At 64.7% G+C, this 15,434-nt stretch overlaps 2 protein-coding genes across 2 annotated transcripts; one reads left to right on the top strand and one right to left on the bottom strand.

The window, feature by feature from the left end:
• Positions 1-597: 597 nt before the first annotated feature.
• Positions 598-6,583, bottom strand: LOC112658495 (collagen alpha-1(I) chain-like). Its single transcript, XM_025444718.1, has 6 exons — positions 6,382-6,583; positions 5,985-6,262; positions 5,095-5,645; positions 4,288-4,435; positions 1,365-1,575; positions 598-1,046 (listed from the first exon to the last, which is right to left on the bottom strand). The coding sequence occupies exons 1-6, from the start codon at positions 6,581-6,583 to the stop codon at positions 598-600; spliced, it is 1,839 nt and encodes a 612-aa protein (XP_025300503.1).
• Positions 6,209-14,099, top strand: DLL1 (delta like canonical Notch ligand 1). The gene is made up of 11 exons (XM_025444748.3): positions 6,209-6,632; positions 6,751-7,047; positions 7,730-7,790; positions 8,034-8,291; positions 10,101-10,161; positions 10,691-10,821; positions 10,940-11,109; positions 11,218-11,434; positions 12,311-13,124; positions 13,218-13,335; positions 13,421-14,099. Exons 1-11 carry the CDS (start codon positions 6,582-6,584, stop codon positions 13,424-13,426), a joined length of 2,184 nt encoding a protein of 727 aa, XP_025300533.1. The 5' UTR covers positions 6,209-6,581; the 3' UTR covers positions 13,427-14,099.
• The last annotated feature ends 1,335 nt before the right edge of the window (positions 14,100-15,434 follow it).

The raw sequence follows: 15,434 nt of genomic DNA, 5'->3' as shown, positions 1-15,434 counted from the left end.
GGTGGAAGGTTGAATAGCTTCACACGTTTTTCGGGAGAGGGGGTGGGGAGAAAGAGAGAAAAAAAGGGAGGGCGGGAGGGCAGGCTTTTGGGAGCCGATTTAAGGATTAGATCAGATGTTATTGCTAGTGAAAAATTAAACAGCCCGGTGCTCTGGGGAGTGCAGATTAATATATTTAGTGACTGTGCGCACAAAGGCTGCTCATTGTGGCCACGTCTGAATGCCTGTGAATAGGATGGAACATATGCGGCCTGTCACCGCAGGTGCCCACATCTGTTCTTCCCCGGGCAGATGCTCACAGAAAAGGGGAGGTGGGAGGCCGGGGAAGGACAGCGGCCTCGAAGGCCTCGCCTGGCCCAGGGCTGCGCGGTCCGGCGGGGACTCCGTGGGGCGGGCGCGGCCGCGGTTCCGGGGGACTCGGTTTCGGGGGGGGGGGGAGCCCAAAGCCCCCGGCCCCGCCCCCGCCGGCGCGTGATCGACGGGCCGCCCCGGGCACGCGGCGACAGGTGCCCGAGACCTCCCCGGGCGGGGCGCGTCCTGGAGAGCAGTCCGGGGGGGCCGGCCGAGGGGCGCCCCTCGACGCCTCTTCTTCCCTCCTCATTGTCTGCGAAGCCCCGGGCCGCGGCGTGCAGGTGCGGGCGCTCGTGCAGGTGACGGAGCCGCCGGGTGCGAGGGCGCGCAGGGCCCCCCCCAGCCCCCGGCGCGTCCCCGCCGCCCACCTGGGCCCCGTGAGGTCCGGGCCCGCGCGCGCGCCGCCGCCGCCGCCGCCGCCTCCGGGAAGCCCTCGGGCGCTGCGCCCCGCCCGGTCCCCGCGCGCTCAGCGGCGGCCGAGCTCCGAGGGGCGGCTGGGGCGGGCGCGCGGCGGCGGAGCAGCTGCGCGGTCATCCGATCCCGGACAAAGGCGCGCCCGCCGGTGCCGCGCCAGGTAAACACGCGCTTTGTCATGGAGATGAGCGCGGGGCGGCCGAGCAGATGATCCGCGGGTCCGGGCGCGGCGGCCGCGGCCGGCCGGGGGAGGGGCGCGCGCGGGGGTGGGGACCCGTCATCTGCGCCGGGGCCGCCAGCTGAGCACGCGACTCGCCCTTTCTCATGCAAATCAGCACATGCCTTTGCAACTCGCTGCAGACCTGCGGCCTCCGCCGCCGCCCCCGCCGCCGCCCCCGCCCCGGAGGTGGGGTGTCCCCCGGGCGCCGCACCCCGACAACCAGCCACGTGGGCCCGGGCAGCCCTCGCTTCCGCGCCCGGCCGCAGCCCCCGTTAGGACACAAAGGTCACGCGACACGCCGTGACCCTGCCCCGCGGGAAGGCCGGGCCCGTCCGCCGGGTGCGCTCTGAGCGGCGGGGCCTGCGCCTGCAGGGGAGACCTCGGGAAGCTGCCAGAGCGCGCCCCCCGCGCCCCGCGCCGGCCGGGGCCAGCTCCGGTGAGGGCGCCGCGGCCAAGGAGGTGGGAGGAGGCCGCGGGGGGCCTCCCGGGGTCGCTTCCCTGCGGCCACAGGCCAGCGCCCCGGCTCTGGGTGTGGGCTCTGCCCGCTTGCCCGCGGCGGGAGGCTGGCTCGGGTCACAGGTGTCTCCCCGCTAGACACCCACCATGGCTGCGTCAGGTCTCCAAGGTCTCCACCAGTCTGCAGAGCCGGGGCGGCCTGCGGGCGCCTCCGGGGTGCGGTCACCCAAGACGGGAACATCTGTGGGAGCCACCCCGGGCGCAGAGGTTCCACCCGAGGGGCCTCGGGGACTCCCAGCCAGCTGCTCCAGCCCCCCCATCTTAGCCACTCCAGGATTCCAGAACTGCCCGGGGAGGTGCGGGCAGCCACTCGCACAGGGGCCCGGGGCCAGGGGCACAGTCAGCGGTGCCCTCATCGCCTTGCTGGGCACCGAGAATAAGCTTCCCAAGTGAGGCTTATGGAGCAGGGTGCTAGGTAGGATGTGCAGGTGGGGGCGTGGTACTGACTAGGCGCCCTGGTTTCGGCCTCCGCCCCTTGTTCTTCAGGTAACCTGGCATGTTTGATCAACACCAGATTTGCTGCCTGGAAGGTTTTTTTTTTTTTATTTTTTATTTTGTTGTTCAGAACAAGGACCTTAATTCTTCTCAGCAATAAGGGAACCTCTCTGTTGGGTATACAGTATTCAGTGGGTCTAAGAAAACACAAACACCACTCCAGTCTCCAGACTTGTTTACACAGAAAACTGAACCCGTGGCTAGCTGGGAGTCTGGAGCCTATTCTGGGCATTGTGTTTTGCAATCTGCCCAGACCCTCCTCCCTCGACCCACTGCCACGGGCACACTCACACCTTGGGCACAGAACCTTTCTCTGGGCGAAAGGGGACTGAAACAGGCTTGGGTGACCGCAGTATTTGGTCACACCACCACTGAGGACTGGGGTGTTTAATTTTATAAACTGATGGCTGTGAGCTTTAACTCCCAAGTGGCCTAATGAAATGGCGGGGAAGATAGGCAGGGTCCCCAGTAAACAGCGCTCAGCTGTGGCTGTCGTGGCCCTGGTCCCAATCACACAACCTGAGCCTACCTGGGCCACTGGCGTTCTTCCTGCTACGAGCTGAGCGTGCCTGGCAAAAACAAACCACCACCACCAGGCGGCAAATCTCTCTGTCCTCTCCTGCGCCTGATGGATTGGGCACCTTCTAAGCCCTAATGAGCCTCACTTTGTACAGTAAATTTGCTGAGAAATCAAAAAGTATTTAAAAGAAAGTTTCCTCCTTTTTCCTAATGAGCAAGGTGAGGATTTATGGTGTGCAGGGAGGAGGGAATCTGGCTGCTAGGGCCAATGTGGAGGCAAGCCTTTTAACATACTCTAGCTTAAGCTCCCTCCTGCATTTAGGGGGTTCAGAGCGCTTGGTTGCGGGAGTATAGAGACATGCAGTTAGGGAGTGAAAAAACGCCATTTGGTTCGGAGCAGATGGCTGGCTAGGGGGCTGATGGCGTCTAAAGGCGTGTCATCCCCCTTCAGCCTGAATCCCTAAGGGCTCCCCTTGTCTTCCCAATCAATGAAAATTAAAGTGCAAAGAAAGGATGAATAGTTGGACCTCGAGTCTCGCCTTTGTTCATCTCAGCTACTGGTGTGTAGGAGTTAAACTACAACAGGCCCCCACAGAAACACAGAAGTTAAACAGTCTCCCGTTAGCTCAGCTTTGAAAGGGAGAGGGGGAGAGGGACCAGCGTGAGGTGGGGGAGAGGGAGAGAGGGAGAGAGGGAAGGAGGAGGAGGAGAGGAGGAGAAGATGAGGAGGAGGAGGAGGGAGGAGGAGGAGGAGGAGAGAGGAGGAAGAAGAAAAAAGAGGAAAGAACAGGAGGAGGAGGAAGGAGAAGAAAAGGGCTTTCTGCTTGATTTCCCCAATACAGAATCGCGTGGCATAAATTAAGTTGGAAAAGAATGAACGCTTTGGGCAGGATTCTGATGGATTTTACGATGCCTTTCAGTTCCGCTTTGCCGCTGTAATCGAGAAATCTGTGCCACGTCAATTTAACAAATACTTGATACTGAGGGGGGTTTGTTAAAGATTTGGGGCAAGTCTTTTTCCCCCAAGGTTTAAGCCCTTGCGCGTGGAACTTTTTATTTCCAGTTTTCTAAACAGGCATTCAAATGAGACTGTTTCACACTTCCATTTTCTAATTAAAAGGTTCCTGAAATTTCATTTCTTACTGAAATCTACTCTCGTCTCCGAGGCACAGAGGATTTAGAGCTCACATTCCTTTCTTCTTTTGTGGCTCCCCGGCTCCTGGCACCCTCTCACCTCCCCCCACCCCCTCTCTCCCCCCACCTCTCTCTCTCACTCACACACACACACACACACACACACACACCAGCTTCTATGCTGTAGAGAGCAAAGTTCTCAGAAATTAGCTTTCAGAGGAAACATGGATGTAGTGAAAAAAGGATGCTGACACTAGGTGGCAAGATTAAATTAGGATTCACGCTGCCCCGGCCCTGTGGGGATGCAGCCCGTCCTAAAGGGCGGCCACACTGGGATCGCCACCGTCCCGGGGGTGCAGTATCTTTGAAGTCTCCATTTGTTCTCAGCCAAGCAGTAGGGGTTCTGGTGGAGTCCGAGCCTGCCTTTCTCACCTCACCCTTACATGCGAGCTACTTCCCACCAATCCCTTGCTTCCCTACGAGGCAGGCGGCGGTGGAAAACCTAACGTGCACAGATCTGTCAGCCGGGAAACTTTACAGGTATTTGAAAGCCCAAGAAGCAAGGTTCTTGCCGCCTAACAGCCAGAGGGACGGCCACGGTTGACCGCACCAAGCGGTTTTTAGATTGCTGTCCGCACTTGGTAGTCTCCCTCTTCCGGGCATCGCTCCATAGATACCCTGACCTCCACACCCGCCGCAGTGCAAGTCACATCTGCCGGGACAGTGCGGTGCCCACCAAGGAGGTGGCCGTGGCACACCTGCAGCGAGGCCACTGTGGCCAGGCACCTGCGGCCGTGCCCCAAGCAGCCACACTGACTCCAACATTCACACCTCCCAGCAGAATGGAGCTGCTGCCCTAGGTGCCGCGGAGGCTGAGCAGGAGCACCCGGGCAGGGACGAGACCGTGGAGTGTGCCCGGCACAGGCACAGGCACAGGCACCGAGCGGGATGCCGGAGTAGGGCTCTGCGCCCCACCTCACTCCTGCGCGGAGCTCGGAAGCATGAGAGCAATTTGGATAACTCATTGTGTGATACGTGTGTCCTCGGCCCTCCCAATAAACTCATTTCCCTTTAAAAAAATGAAAACAAAAGTTCTAGTGTCTGACGGACGTGTAAAAACCTAATAAGGTGATGGTTGTGTAAAGATTTCGGGCCGGGGGGGCCGGGCCGGAGGGCCTTTGGAACATGTGCCGGACATTGTTGCAGAGGCCGCGGCGCGCGCGGAGGGGAGCTCTTTCTCTCGGCATTGTGCGGGGAGCAGGTGCGGTCTGCATTACCATACAGCTGAGCGCACAAAGAGCCACTGATTCAGGCCTGCACAATAACAGAGTGCCTTAATGACAGCCACGCGAGCGACACACACCAAACTCACTTTTTACCCGGCGGAGGGGGGAATGCCCAGGAGACAGGGCTGGGCGCCCGGGAGAGGTGGCGGTGGCCCAGACCTGCTCCGGGAAGGGCGCGCGCGCGGGGTGGGGCGGGCGGCCCGGGTTGGGGCGCCAGGGTCTCCCCGCCGGCGGTGGGGGGCGCCCCCCAGGCCCCGCCCGCGCCCCGCGGCCTCCGGCCGGCGCAGGGACACGCGGGCGCGCGGACGCGGGGGTCCCGGGGGCGCCGCGCCCCTCCCCGGCCGGCCCCGCCGCGGCTCTGCGCTCCCGGGCGCACGGGCGCCGGCCCCGGCCAGACCTCCCCAAACTTCCCGAAACTGCCGCGGCGCGCGCCCCCCGCCGCGCCCCCGCGGCACGGCCGCCCCGGAGAGGGCGCGACCCCGCGGCCCCCCGCCCCGGGACGCGGGCGCGCGGGGGGCCGGCGGGGACGGCGCGGCCCCGGACACGTCCCCGGGCCGCTCCCGGCGCGCGGCCCCCGGCGGGGCGGGAGGAGCGGCGCCGCCCCCGCGCGCCCCCGCGCGCCCCCGCGTGTCCCCGGCGCCTCGGCGAGCCTGCCCGGCGGCACGGCCAGGGCCCGGGCGGCGGCCCCCGCCTCGGGAGCGGAGCCGGTCCTCGCGGCGAGCGTTTCGCAGGAATGTAAATGAGCGCGTTTTGTGTGGTGCGGGGCGGGGGCGGGGGCGGGGGCGGGGCGGGGCGGGGGCGGGAGGGCCGGGCGCGGAGCGGTGGGGGCGGGGAGGAGGTTGCACATTTTACAGCTCACTGACCATTTGGCGATCCATTGAGAGGAGGGTTTGGAAAAGTGGCTCCTTTGTGACAGCGCTCGCCAGATTGGGGGGCTGCGCATTTGCATCTCATTAGCCATGCGGGCGGCCGGCGGGATATAAGGGCGGCCGGCGCCGGGAGCGCAGACCTCGGCGCGCACCCGCGGACGCGGCCGGCCCAGCGCGCACCGACGCGCCGCCGTGGCGCAGCGCCTCCCCGCCGCCCGCCGCCCGCCGCCCCGCGCTCGGACCCGCGCTCGGACCCCGCGCCGCGGGCGTGGATGGCACCGGCTGGGCTCCCCGGGAAGACGCGCGCGTCCGCGGGGGCGCAGGGGACCCGAGTGCGGGGCGCAGCCGGCGCCGCCGAGTGAGCCGGGCCGGGCCGCAGGGCGCGCTCCGCGGGGCCCCGGGGCCGCCGCCTCGCCCGCGGGACCTCCAGCCGCCGCTCGCCCCGGGCCGCAGGAAGCCTCGGCGGCGCGCCGGGAGTCACGCTGAACACCGGGACGCCTCCCCGCCCCGTGCTGTGTTTTTATTTTCGTTCAAAGAAGCTCGGGTCCAAACCAGGAAGCAGAGGACCCTCACCTACCGGCGGAGTGGAAGGAGGAGGAGGAAAACCGAAAGTTGCCGCGGCACCGCCCCCCGCCTCCTCGCCCGCGCATCCCGGAGAGCGCGTCCCCCGCGCTGGGCGGCTCCGACCCCGCAGCCTCCGCGGCACGGGAGCTCCCGGGGGTCCGCGCGCCCGGCCCCGGCCCGCCCGACCCAGCCCGCGCGGGGCGCACGGCCGCCATGGGTCGCTGCGCCCTCGCCCTGGCCGTGCTGTCGGCCCTGCTGTGCCAGGTGAGCGCGGGCGGGGGGCGCACGGGGCGGGGGGCGCACGGGGCGGGGGCGCGGCTGTCAGGCCCCCGCGCGCCCTCACGCGCCCTCACGCGCCCTCACGCGCCCCGCCCGCCCGCAGGCCTGCAGCTCCGGGGTGTTCGAGCTCAAGCTGCAGGAGTTCGTCAACAAGAAGGGGCTGCTGGGGAACCGCAACTGCTGCCGCGGGGGCGCGGGGCCGCCGCCGTGCGCCTGCAGGACCTTCTTCCGCGTGTGCCTCAAGCACTACCAGGCCAGCGTGTCCCCCGAGCCGCCCTGCACCTACGGCAGCGCCGTCACGCCCGTGCTGGGCGTCGACTCCTTCAGCCTGCCCGACGGCGCGGGCGCAGACCCCGCCTTCACCAACCCCATCCGCTTCCCCTTCGGCTTCACCTGGCCGGTGAGCGCGGCACCTGCGGCACCTGCGGCCCGGGCGGGGGGAGGAGCCCCTCCGGGACAGCTCCCGGTCCCTGCCCCCCGCGCCTCACCGGGTGTAGCCCCGACCCCTGGGTGTAGCCCCCCCCCGCGTGTAGGCCCTGGCCCCCTGGGTGTAGCCTCCCCCCCCCCGCCCCCCCTGCGTGTAGCGACCCGGCACCCTGGGTATAGCCCCCAGCCCCCTGGATGTAGCGACCACAGCACCCTGGGTGTAGCCCCAGCCCCTGTGTGTAGCCCCCGGCCCCCTGGGTGTAGCCATGGGTGTAGCCCCCTGGATGTAGCCCATGGCCCCTGGGTATCACCCTCCAGCCCCCTGGGTGTAGCCCCCCGGCCCACCCCAGACTGATGACAACCCCCTAGCCACTGACTCCTGCACGACCTTCTGTCCTTTCCTTTCCTTTTCTTTCTGTTCTTTTCTTTCTTTCGACCTGATATCCTGTGCTAACAGGCTGAAAAAACAGTCAGGAAACCACTCTTTGAAAACCTTTTCCATTTCCTTAAGGAAAGTGAAAACAGGCCCTCGCCCGCCGCCCTGTGCACGCAGATCTGCAGGGAGGCCGTCACTCCCTTGGTCCTCCGTCCCCAGTGGCTCATTTTAGGTTTTTAACATTTCTGCTTACTCCTGTGTCTCCTCCTCTTTCTTCCAGGGCACCTTTTCTCTGATCATTGAAGCTCTCCACACAGATTCTCCCGATGACCTCACAACAGGTAAAAACAAACCCCAAACTCCCAAACCGAGTAAAACGCATTCCTGTTGGTACATATTTGATTTCATAAGTCCCCCAGAAACGAGCTCCGACGCCTTTCACTCTGCAAACTCGCGCGTGAGGCTCAGGATGGAGGCTCTTTGGCCTCCTCCCCTCGTATGACGCATCGGTTCCAGCCCCCCACCTCGCGCCCCAGGCCTCTGGGTTCTTGCTCAGGACCCACGGGAGCATCCTCTTCCCACAGAAAACCCAGAAAGACTCATCAGCCGCCTGGCCACGCAGAGGCACCTGACCGTGGGTGAGGAGTGGTCTCAGGACCTGCACAGCAGCGGCCGAACCGACCTCAAGTATTCCTACCGCTTCGTGTGTGATGAGCATTACTACGGGGAGGGCTGCTCCGTCTTCTGTCGCCCCCGAGACGACGCCTTTGGCCACTTCACCTGCGGGGAGAGAGGGGAGAAGGTCTGCAACCCTGGCTGGAAAGGCCAGTATTGCACTGAACGTGAGTTCTGCTTCCCCCTCGATCGATCCGTCGTCCAGGCCAGAGCTCCCAGGGCCTGGGGGCGTGCTCTGAGCCGGTGGCATCCTGGGGCTCGAGCACCGGGGTGAAGCCCTGGTGGGGAGACTGAGGCCAGAGAGCTGGAGAAACTTGCCAGGACCTCACAGCTAGCCGGTGGCAGGGCTGGGGTCAATGCAGACGTTGTAACTTCCGCTATGGGAAGCTGCCTTTCTTAATCAGGGAGGATTTGGGAGACAGGGCCAGGGGTCAGGAAGTGAGCCTGAGGGAGAGGGAGGGGAGGAAGGAAGGGAGGATCACAGGGAAGAGTGTGGGGGGGTGGCCATGCTTTCAACCGGTTCTTGCTGTCAAGTGTCTCATTGGAAAAGAGCTTCAGTTTTCTCTGTGGGGTTGGGGTGCTTGGCCTGTTTGCAGAGCGAGGCGTTTGCACACGTTCTGCGTGCTGCACACACAACGTTAAGGGCACATTCGGTCGTGGGGCCTGTGGACAGGAGAGACTGTGTCTGCAAGGGCTGTGTGGGGAGGTGCTCGCGCAGCGCCTCGCCTGGGGCAGAAATGCCTTCACAAGAACCGAGTAGGCCCGCCTGCCCCTGCTTCGGGGGGCTCCAGGCAGGCCCGGTGGCTGCGGGGGTTGCAGGAAGCCAGGCTGTAGGCAGCGGGAGGCCCGTGAGGTCTCCACCGGGTCCTGGGCCTGGTTCTGGTTTGCAGGCCTCTTTCACCCAGGTGTCGGGTTTCCCTGTTGCCAGGGGTGGAGCGGTCCGGAGCTCCCCGGAAACCTCCAGCTTGTTCCCTGCCCTGCCCTGGGGCAGGTGAACCTCCAGGCCCTCTGCGGAGGCCCCTCTTGGCCTGGGGGCGCGGTGCCTCGGTGTGGATGGCGCCTGGGGCCAGGCGGGTCCTCACAGCCAGCCTCATTGTTTTGAGCCCCGCCTGGGCCTGAGCTGGCTCGGGGTCGGACGGACTTGCGAGCAGCTCGCTGCTGAGTTCCCTAACCCGGGAAGGAAGCCGGCCCTCCCTCCCCGCGCCCCGACCTGCGGCCTTGCAGCCTTGCAGCCCCGCTTCCCTCCTTCCTGGGCTTCGCCGCGGGGTAGCCATAAACTTAAACTTTTTTCTTCTTATTCAAACACTGGAGTCTCTCCCCGCCCCCAGCTAGCGCGTGCCGTCGATTAGATCTCTCCGGGGATAGGCGGCAGGAACGCACGCCGACTCCCATTGGTGGAAGGGCGCGCGCACTCGCGTGTGTGTGTGTGTGTGTGTGTGTGTGTGTGTGTGTGTCTGCGTGCGCGCGCGTGTGCGTGCATGTGTGTGTGTGTACACGCCGGGTGGGGGGCGAGGGGCGGGGGAGGCGGTATTGTTGCACTGGGGCAGCTGCCGGGGGAGCAGAGACAATAGAGCAGCTGTCTTGCCCTGGTACTCTGCATACCAGCTGTCCACCCTTATCTACACACACACTTTCTGGGTATTAAGAGGTGGAGCTTTGTGCATAGAATTGGGAAGTGGGGGAGGAGGAGGGGGAAGGACTTCTGACCCTCTCAGAAGAAAAGGGGATGGGGTGGGGGTGGGGGCTTCCGTGCTCTTTTGTCCTGGAGCCACTGTGTTAAGCAGAATGCTCGTCCCGGGGCCGCGTGAGGTCCGCAGCCGCTGGGCAGGAGCTCAGGCTCCCCCGGACGGAGACGCCCTCAGGCGGGCCTGCCCGTGGAGCTGCGCGGCTTCCGTCCCCAGCGCGTGTGGCCGTGGCCCCCGCCGTTGGGGAGGCACGGGGTGGGGCGTGACGCGGTGTGTCCTCTCTCCTTGCAGCAATCTGCTTGCCGGGGTGCGACGAGCAGCACGGGTTTTGTGACAAGCCAGGGGAGTGCAAGTAAGTTTGCAGAAGTGCCTGTTCCCTCTGCTGGTCGTCCTTTCCCGCTGGTCTACCTGTAAAGTGGCTCTAGGTGATTGTTCGAAACACCCTGGTGCGGTGACGGACCGAGGGGCCGGAGGTGGCCTGCGGGTGGTTCTCCTCCTCGGTAAACACCGAGGAACGGTAGCGTCCCGGGCTGTCAGGCATCCGAGCTCCTCCGCGGTCACGGGAACGTAGAGACAGCAGTTTGCAAGGAGGTGACATAGGGAGTGAGTCCAGTCCAGCGACTCTGCGGCTCCTCGGCCTGTTAGGACCACCGGGGAGTCTGGAAATGCTGTCCCGGCAGCCCTCGTAGCAGAGGGCAGGCCTGAGGCTCGGGTGGTTGCAGAGCTCCCTCGGAGAGTCCCGTGGTTCCCCCCCCCCCCCCCGGCCCCCCGAGAGCCAGCGGTGCTGATGCTGCGGGAAGGCGGCGTCTCCAGGGTGGCTGCTGTGTGACCGTGAGCCCGGGGACGCCGGCGCCCGCCTGACCGTCCTGCTGTCCTCCTAGGTGCAGGGTGGGTTGGCAGAGCCGGTACTGTGACCAGTGTATCCGCTACCCCGGCTGTCTCCACGGCACCTGCCAGCAGCCCTGGCAGTGCAACTGTCAGGAGGGCTGGGGGGGCCTCTTCTGCAACCAGGGTGAGCCCCCATCGCCTTCCAGAGCCCCGGGCTTCCCTGGCTCTCCTGTGGGGAAGGTGCGGGCTCTCTGAGCCTGACCCGGGCCTCCCCGGCCCCCTCCTGTCTCCGCCCCTCGCAGACCTGAACTACTGCACCCACCACAGGCCCTGCAGGAATGGGGCCACCTGTACCAACACCGGGCAGGGAAGCTACACCTGCTCCTGCCGGCCCGGGTACTCGGGGGCCAACTGCGAGACGGAGATCGACGAGTGTGGCACCAGCCCCTGCAGGAACGGAGGCAGCTGCACGGTGAGTCCGGCCGCGGCGGGTGCTCCCTCGAGCGGGGCCGTGCGTTGGGCCGGAGCGCGCGGGGTCCTCGGGGCGGCGTGTGACAGCTCTGTCTCCTCCGCGACACAGGATCTGGAGAACGGCTACTCTTGCACCTGCCCACCCGGCTTCTACGGCCGAATCTGCGAGCTAAGCGCCATGGCATGTGCGGACGGCCCCTGCTTCAACGGGGGACGGTGCTCGGACAACCCCGAGGGAGGGTACACCTGCCGCTGCCCTGTGGGCTTCTCCGGCTTTAACTGTGAGAAGAAGGTGGATTCCTGCCGGTCTTCACCCTGTTCTAATGGTAGGAGGGCAGCCCCAGCCGCTCTGAGACTTTGTCAAGCGGTCAACACTGATGATAACGCATTAGAAAGCACGTGCGTTTAATTTCAAAGCAAGCGCATCATTTTGCAAGCTACCCTCCGTTATGGAGCCTTTCAACTAAGCAGTCAGAAACTCTCCACAGTTACCTTGAGTCTGGAAATGCTCAGGGAGCAAGGAAGGCAGGCAGGAGTGTGGATTCTCACGTTCTGCGGGGAAAGCCTGAGGCCGAGAGGTGAGATGACTTGTCAAGGTCATGCAGCACCTCGGGTGCCTGAGTCGGGCCCGTGGCAGCCCGGCCGCTGGTTGTGGAGGGAAGCCCGGCTCGCCGCTCGCTCAGCAAAGCCGCGTCTGCGTGCGGAGCCGGCCCGGGCGGGTGGGGGCGGAGGGCGGGCGGGCCTGGCGGGCGGCCGGGGCGCGGGCACGTCGCTGTCGCCCTGCCCTCCACGCGTGCGGCCGGGGGCGGCCCCCCGGGGCTTCTGTGCGCGGAGCCCAGGAACCTGGGCGGTTGGCTTCTAGAGGCAGAGTAGCTGGGGGGTTAGCGACTGGGCTCTGGAAGGGCGAGGCCTGTCCCACGCCGCCGCCCGCCGTGGCTCTCCGTGGCCAAGCCCGCTCTTGTCACTGACCGTGGAGCCGCCGTCCGCCTCAGGCTCCACTGCCTCACCTGCACACGGGGGCCTGGTGGGTGTTGTGGAGGTGGGTGCAGCCACGCAGCCGAGGCATCGGCCCGCTGCCCGAGGACGCCGGCTGGCTCGGGGTTCGCCGAGCGGGACCAGACCCTCCCGCCGCCTCGCGCCTCCGGGCTGGGACATGGGGGCACACGCACGGCAGACCCTTCAGCCTGTGTCCTGTGTTCCAGGTGCCCAGTGCGTGGCCCTCGGTGACGCTTACCTGTGCCGCTGCCCGGCCGGCTTCTCGGGGAGGCAGTGCGAGGACAACGTGGACGACTGCGCCTCCTCCCCGTGTGCCAACGGGGGCACCTGCCGCGACGGCGTGAATGAGTACTCCTGCACCTGCCCCCCGGGCTACACGGGCAGGAACTGCAGCGCCCCGGTCAGCCGGTGTGAGCACGCGCCCTGCCACAACGGGGCCACCTGCCACGAGAGGGACCGGCGCTACCTGTGCGAGTGCGCCCGGGGCTACGGGGGCCCCAACTGCCAGTTCCTGCTGCCCGAGCCGCCGCCGGGCCCGGTGGTGGTGGATCTCACCGAGAAGTTTGTGGAGGGCCAGGCCGGGCCCTTCCCCTGGGTGGCCGTCTGCGCGGGCGTGGTGCTCGTCCTCATGCTGCTGCTGGGCTGCGCCGCCGTCGTGGTCTGCGTGCGGCTCAGGCTGCAGAAGGACCGGCCCCCGGCCGAGGCGTGCCGTGGGGAGACGGAGACCATGAACAACCTGGCCAACTGCCAGCGCGAGAAGGACATCTCGGTCAGCGTCATCGGGGCCACGCAGATCAAGAACACCAACAAGAAGGTGGACTTCCACGGGGACCACGGGGCCGACAAGAACGGCCTCAAGGCCCGCTACCCCGCAGTGGACTATAACCTGGTGCAGGACCTCAAGGGCGACGCTGCTGCTGCCGCCGCCGCCCCCGCCAGGGACGCTCACAGCAAGCCTGACACCAAGTGCCAGCCCCAGGGCCCCGCCGGGGAGGAGAAGAGCGCCCCGCCGCTCAGGGGGTGCGTGCCGGGGCCGGGAGGGGTGCTGCGGGCGGGCAGCCGGGCCCCGTGCGGAGCTGGTTTCACCCGCTCTCTCTCGTGCTTCCCTTGTAGCGGAGACGCCTCCGATAGGAAAAGGCCAGACTCGGTGTATTCCACTTCGAAAGACACCAAGTACCAGTCGGTGTACGTCATATCGGAGGAGAAAGACGAGTGTGTCATAGCCACTGAGGTCGGTGCGGCGGGTCTCGGGCCTGGGCGCGGGCGGGACCTGCGGGGCCGCGGGACTAACCTCCTCTGTCTTGTGGGCCCTGCAGGTGTGAAATGGAAGTGATATGGCAAAAATCCCGTTTCTCTTAAAAATAAATAAAATTCCAAGGATATATGCCCCAGTGGATGCTGCTTGAAAGAGGAAGGGAGACCCACGGACTGCTGCTGAGAACCGACTGGACGGAGCGGGTTCTCCCCGGAGGTCGGCCGGGGGCGCGGGCTCAGCTCGGCGGCGTCCGGGGGGCCTGTTGCACTGCCTTCTGGGACGTTCCATTGCACTATGGACAGTTGCTTTTTAAAAAAATATATATTTAAATGAATGGACTTAATTACTACATAAGAAGCATGCACTGCCTGAAGTGTATATTTTGGATTCTTATGAGCCAGTCTTTTCTTGAATTAGAATCACAAACACTGCCTTTATCGTCCTTTTTGATACTAAAATGTGTTTTTTCTAGGTGGAAAAAAAATGTGTGTTATTGTTTGGACTTGTAAAAATATTTTTCATGATATCTGTAAAGCTTGAGTATTTTGTGATGTTCATTTTTTATAATTTAAATTTTGGTAAATATGTACAAAGGCACTTCGGGTCTATGTGACTATATTTTTTTGTATATAAATGTATTTATGGAATATTGTGCAAATGTTATTTGAGTTTTTTACTGTTTTGTTAATGAAGAAAATCCTTTTTAAAATATTTTTCCAAAATAAATATTATGAATGACAGTGAGAGGTGTATTTACTCCGCGCTCCCTGGAGCAGACCCGAGCTCGCTCCCCGAGGACAGAAATGGCCTCTGATTGTCTATTTTTAACATCTTTGCCCGGTTTCCCGGGTGGATGGGAAGCAGCTCTGCTGGCTCCCCTGCCGGCCCAGGAGCACGGGCTGGGTCCTCGCCGGGGAGCCCACGGGGGCCAGGGTGGCCGTCCCAGGCTCCCTGGGCTATCGCAGGGCATGTAGCTCGGCGTGGGTGGGGGGCCCGGGGGCCTCAGAGCCGGCCACCTCCTTTCTGGGCCTTATTTTTTTTAAAGGACTGGAGCAAAGCCTCATTTGGGATCGAGCACCCCGGAGGCCCTTTGCATCACCTGGCAGCGCCCTTCGTCTTAGCGCAGCACTACTCATCTGCTTGTTTGCAGGCTACGTCCCATCAGCTCGGAAGAGTCCGTCGCCTTCGGACTCAACAGTTGCGGGGGACAGAGAGCGGGACGATGGCAGCTGGTTCCCAAGGGCCAAGTACCAGGACGAGTGCAAGGATGGGCGGCGGGTCTCTCTGCAGCTACGGGCACGGACAGAGCAGGCCGTGGCTCGGGGTCTGCAAGGCCGGGGGCAGCGTCCCCCCTCCCCCCCCAGGGCAGCCTGGCTCCAGGGCCCTGTTCCCTCCTTCATGGTCGGAAACTCCACTGCTTACTGGGGCGGGTCTCGGAGGCTTAATAGACGCCCCCACTGGTGCGGCTCCCAAGGCCCGGTGCCCACGGCCGCTCCCAGAGACAAGTCCAAGGGGGGCCGGGGCCCAGGTGCCCGGGGGAGACCCACGCTGACCCGCCCCTGCCTTGTCCCACAGAGCTTGCTGCCCAGACCGAAGCTGTGGGGCCTTCCGGGCAGGGGAGGAAGGCCCGCGAGCGACCCTGTCCACACCCCCATGCCGACTGGTACAGTGTGGGGACCCCCGCCTGGTACTTCTGGATCCTGCACGACCCCGTCCTTCCTGACCCCTCGGGCCTCTGACAGGCCAGGGCCCCCGTGGAGGGATTTCTCCGCAGCAGGGCCAGCGTGTGACGGGCCCACCCAGCCTCTGAACCTCCGGGCACAGCACCCACCCCCCGGCCCCCGCCAGCTCCCGGGCAGAGCCGCGTGCTGCTCTCTACACTCAGGACCTGGAGCGCGGAGGCCTGTGGCCGTCTACACTGGCCGGGTGGGCTCACTGGCTCCCCCGTACCCTCCGGGCAGCTCAGGGAAGCTCCCCCGAACCAGGGTGACAGGAGGGGGCGGGGTTCTGAGCGACGGCTCCCTGGGCCCTGTGGCTCTCACACAGGTGACCCCAACGGCTCGTCGCCCCGACGC

The sequence above is a fragment of the Canis lupus genome, chromosome 12 (genome assembly GCF_003254725.2).
Source record: "Canis lupus dingo isolate Sandy chromosome 12, ASM325472v2, whole genome shotgun sequence".
Classification (NCBI taxonomy): Eukaryota; Metazoa; Chordata; class Mammalia; order Carnivora; family Canidae; genus Canis; species Canis lupus.
This window is presented reverse-complemented; position numbering and strand designations above follow the sequence as displayed.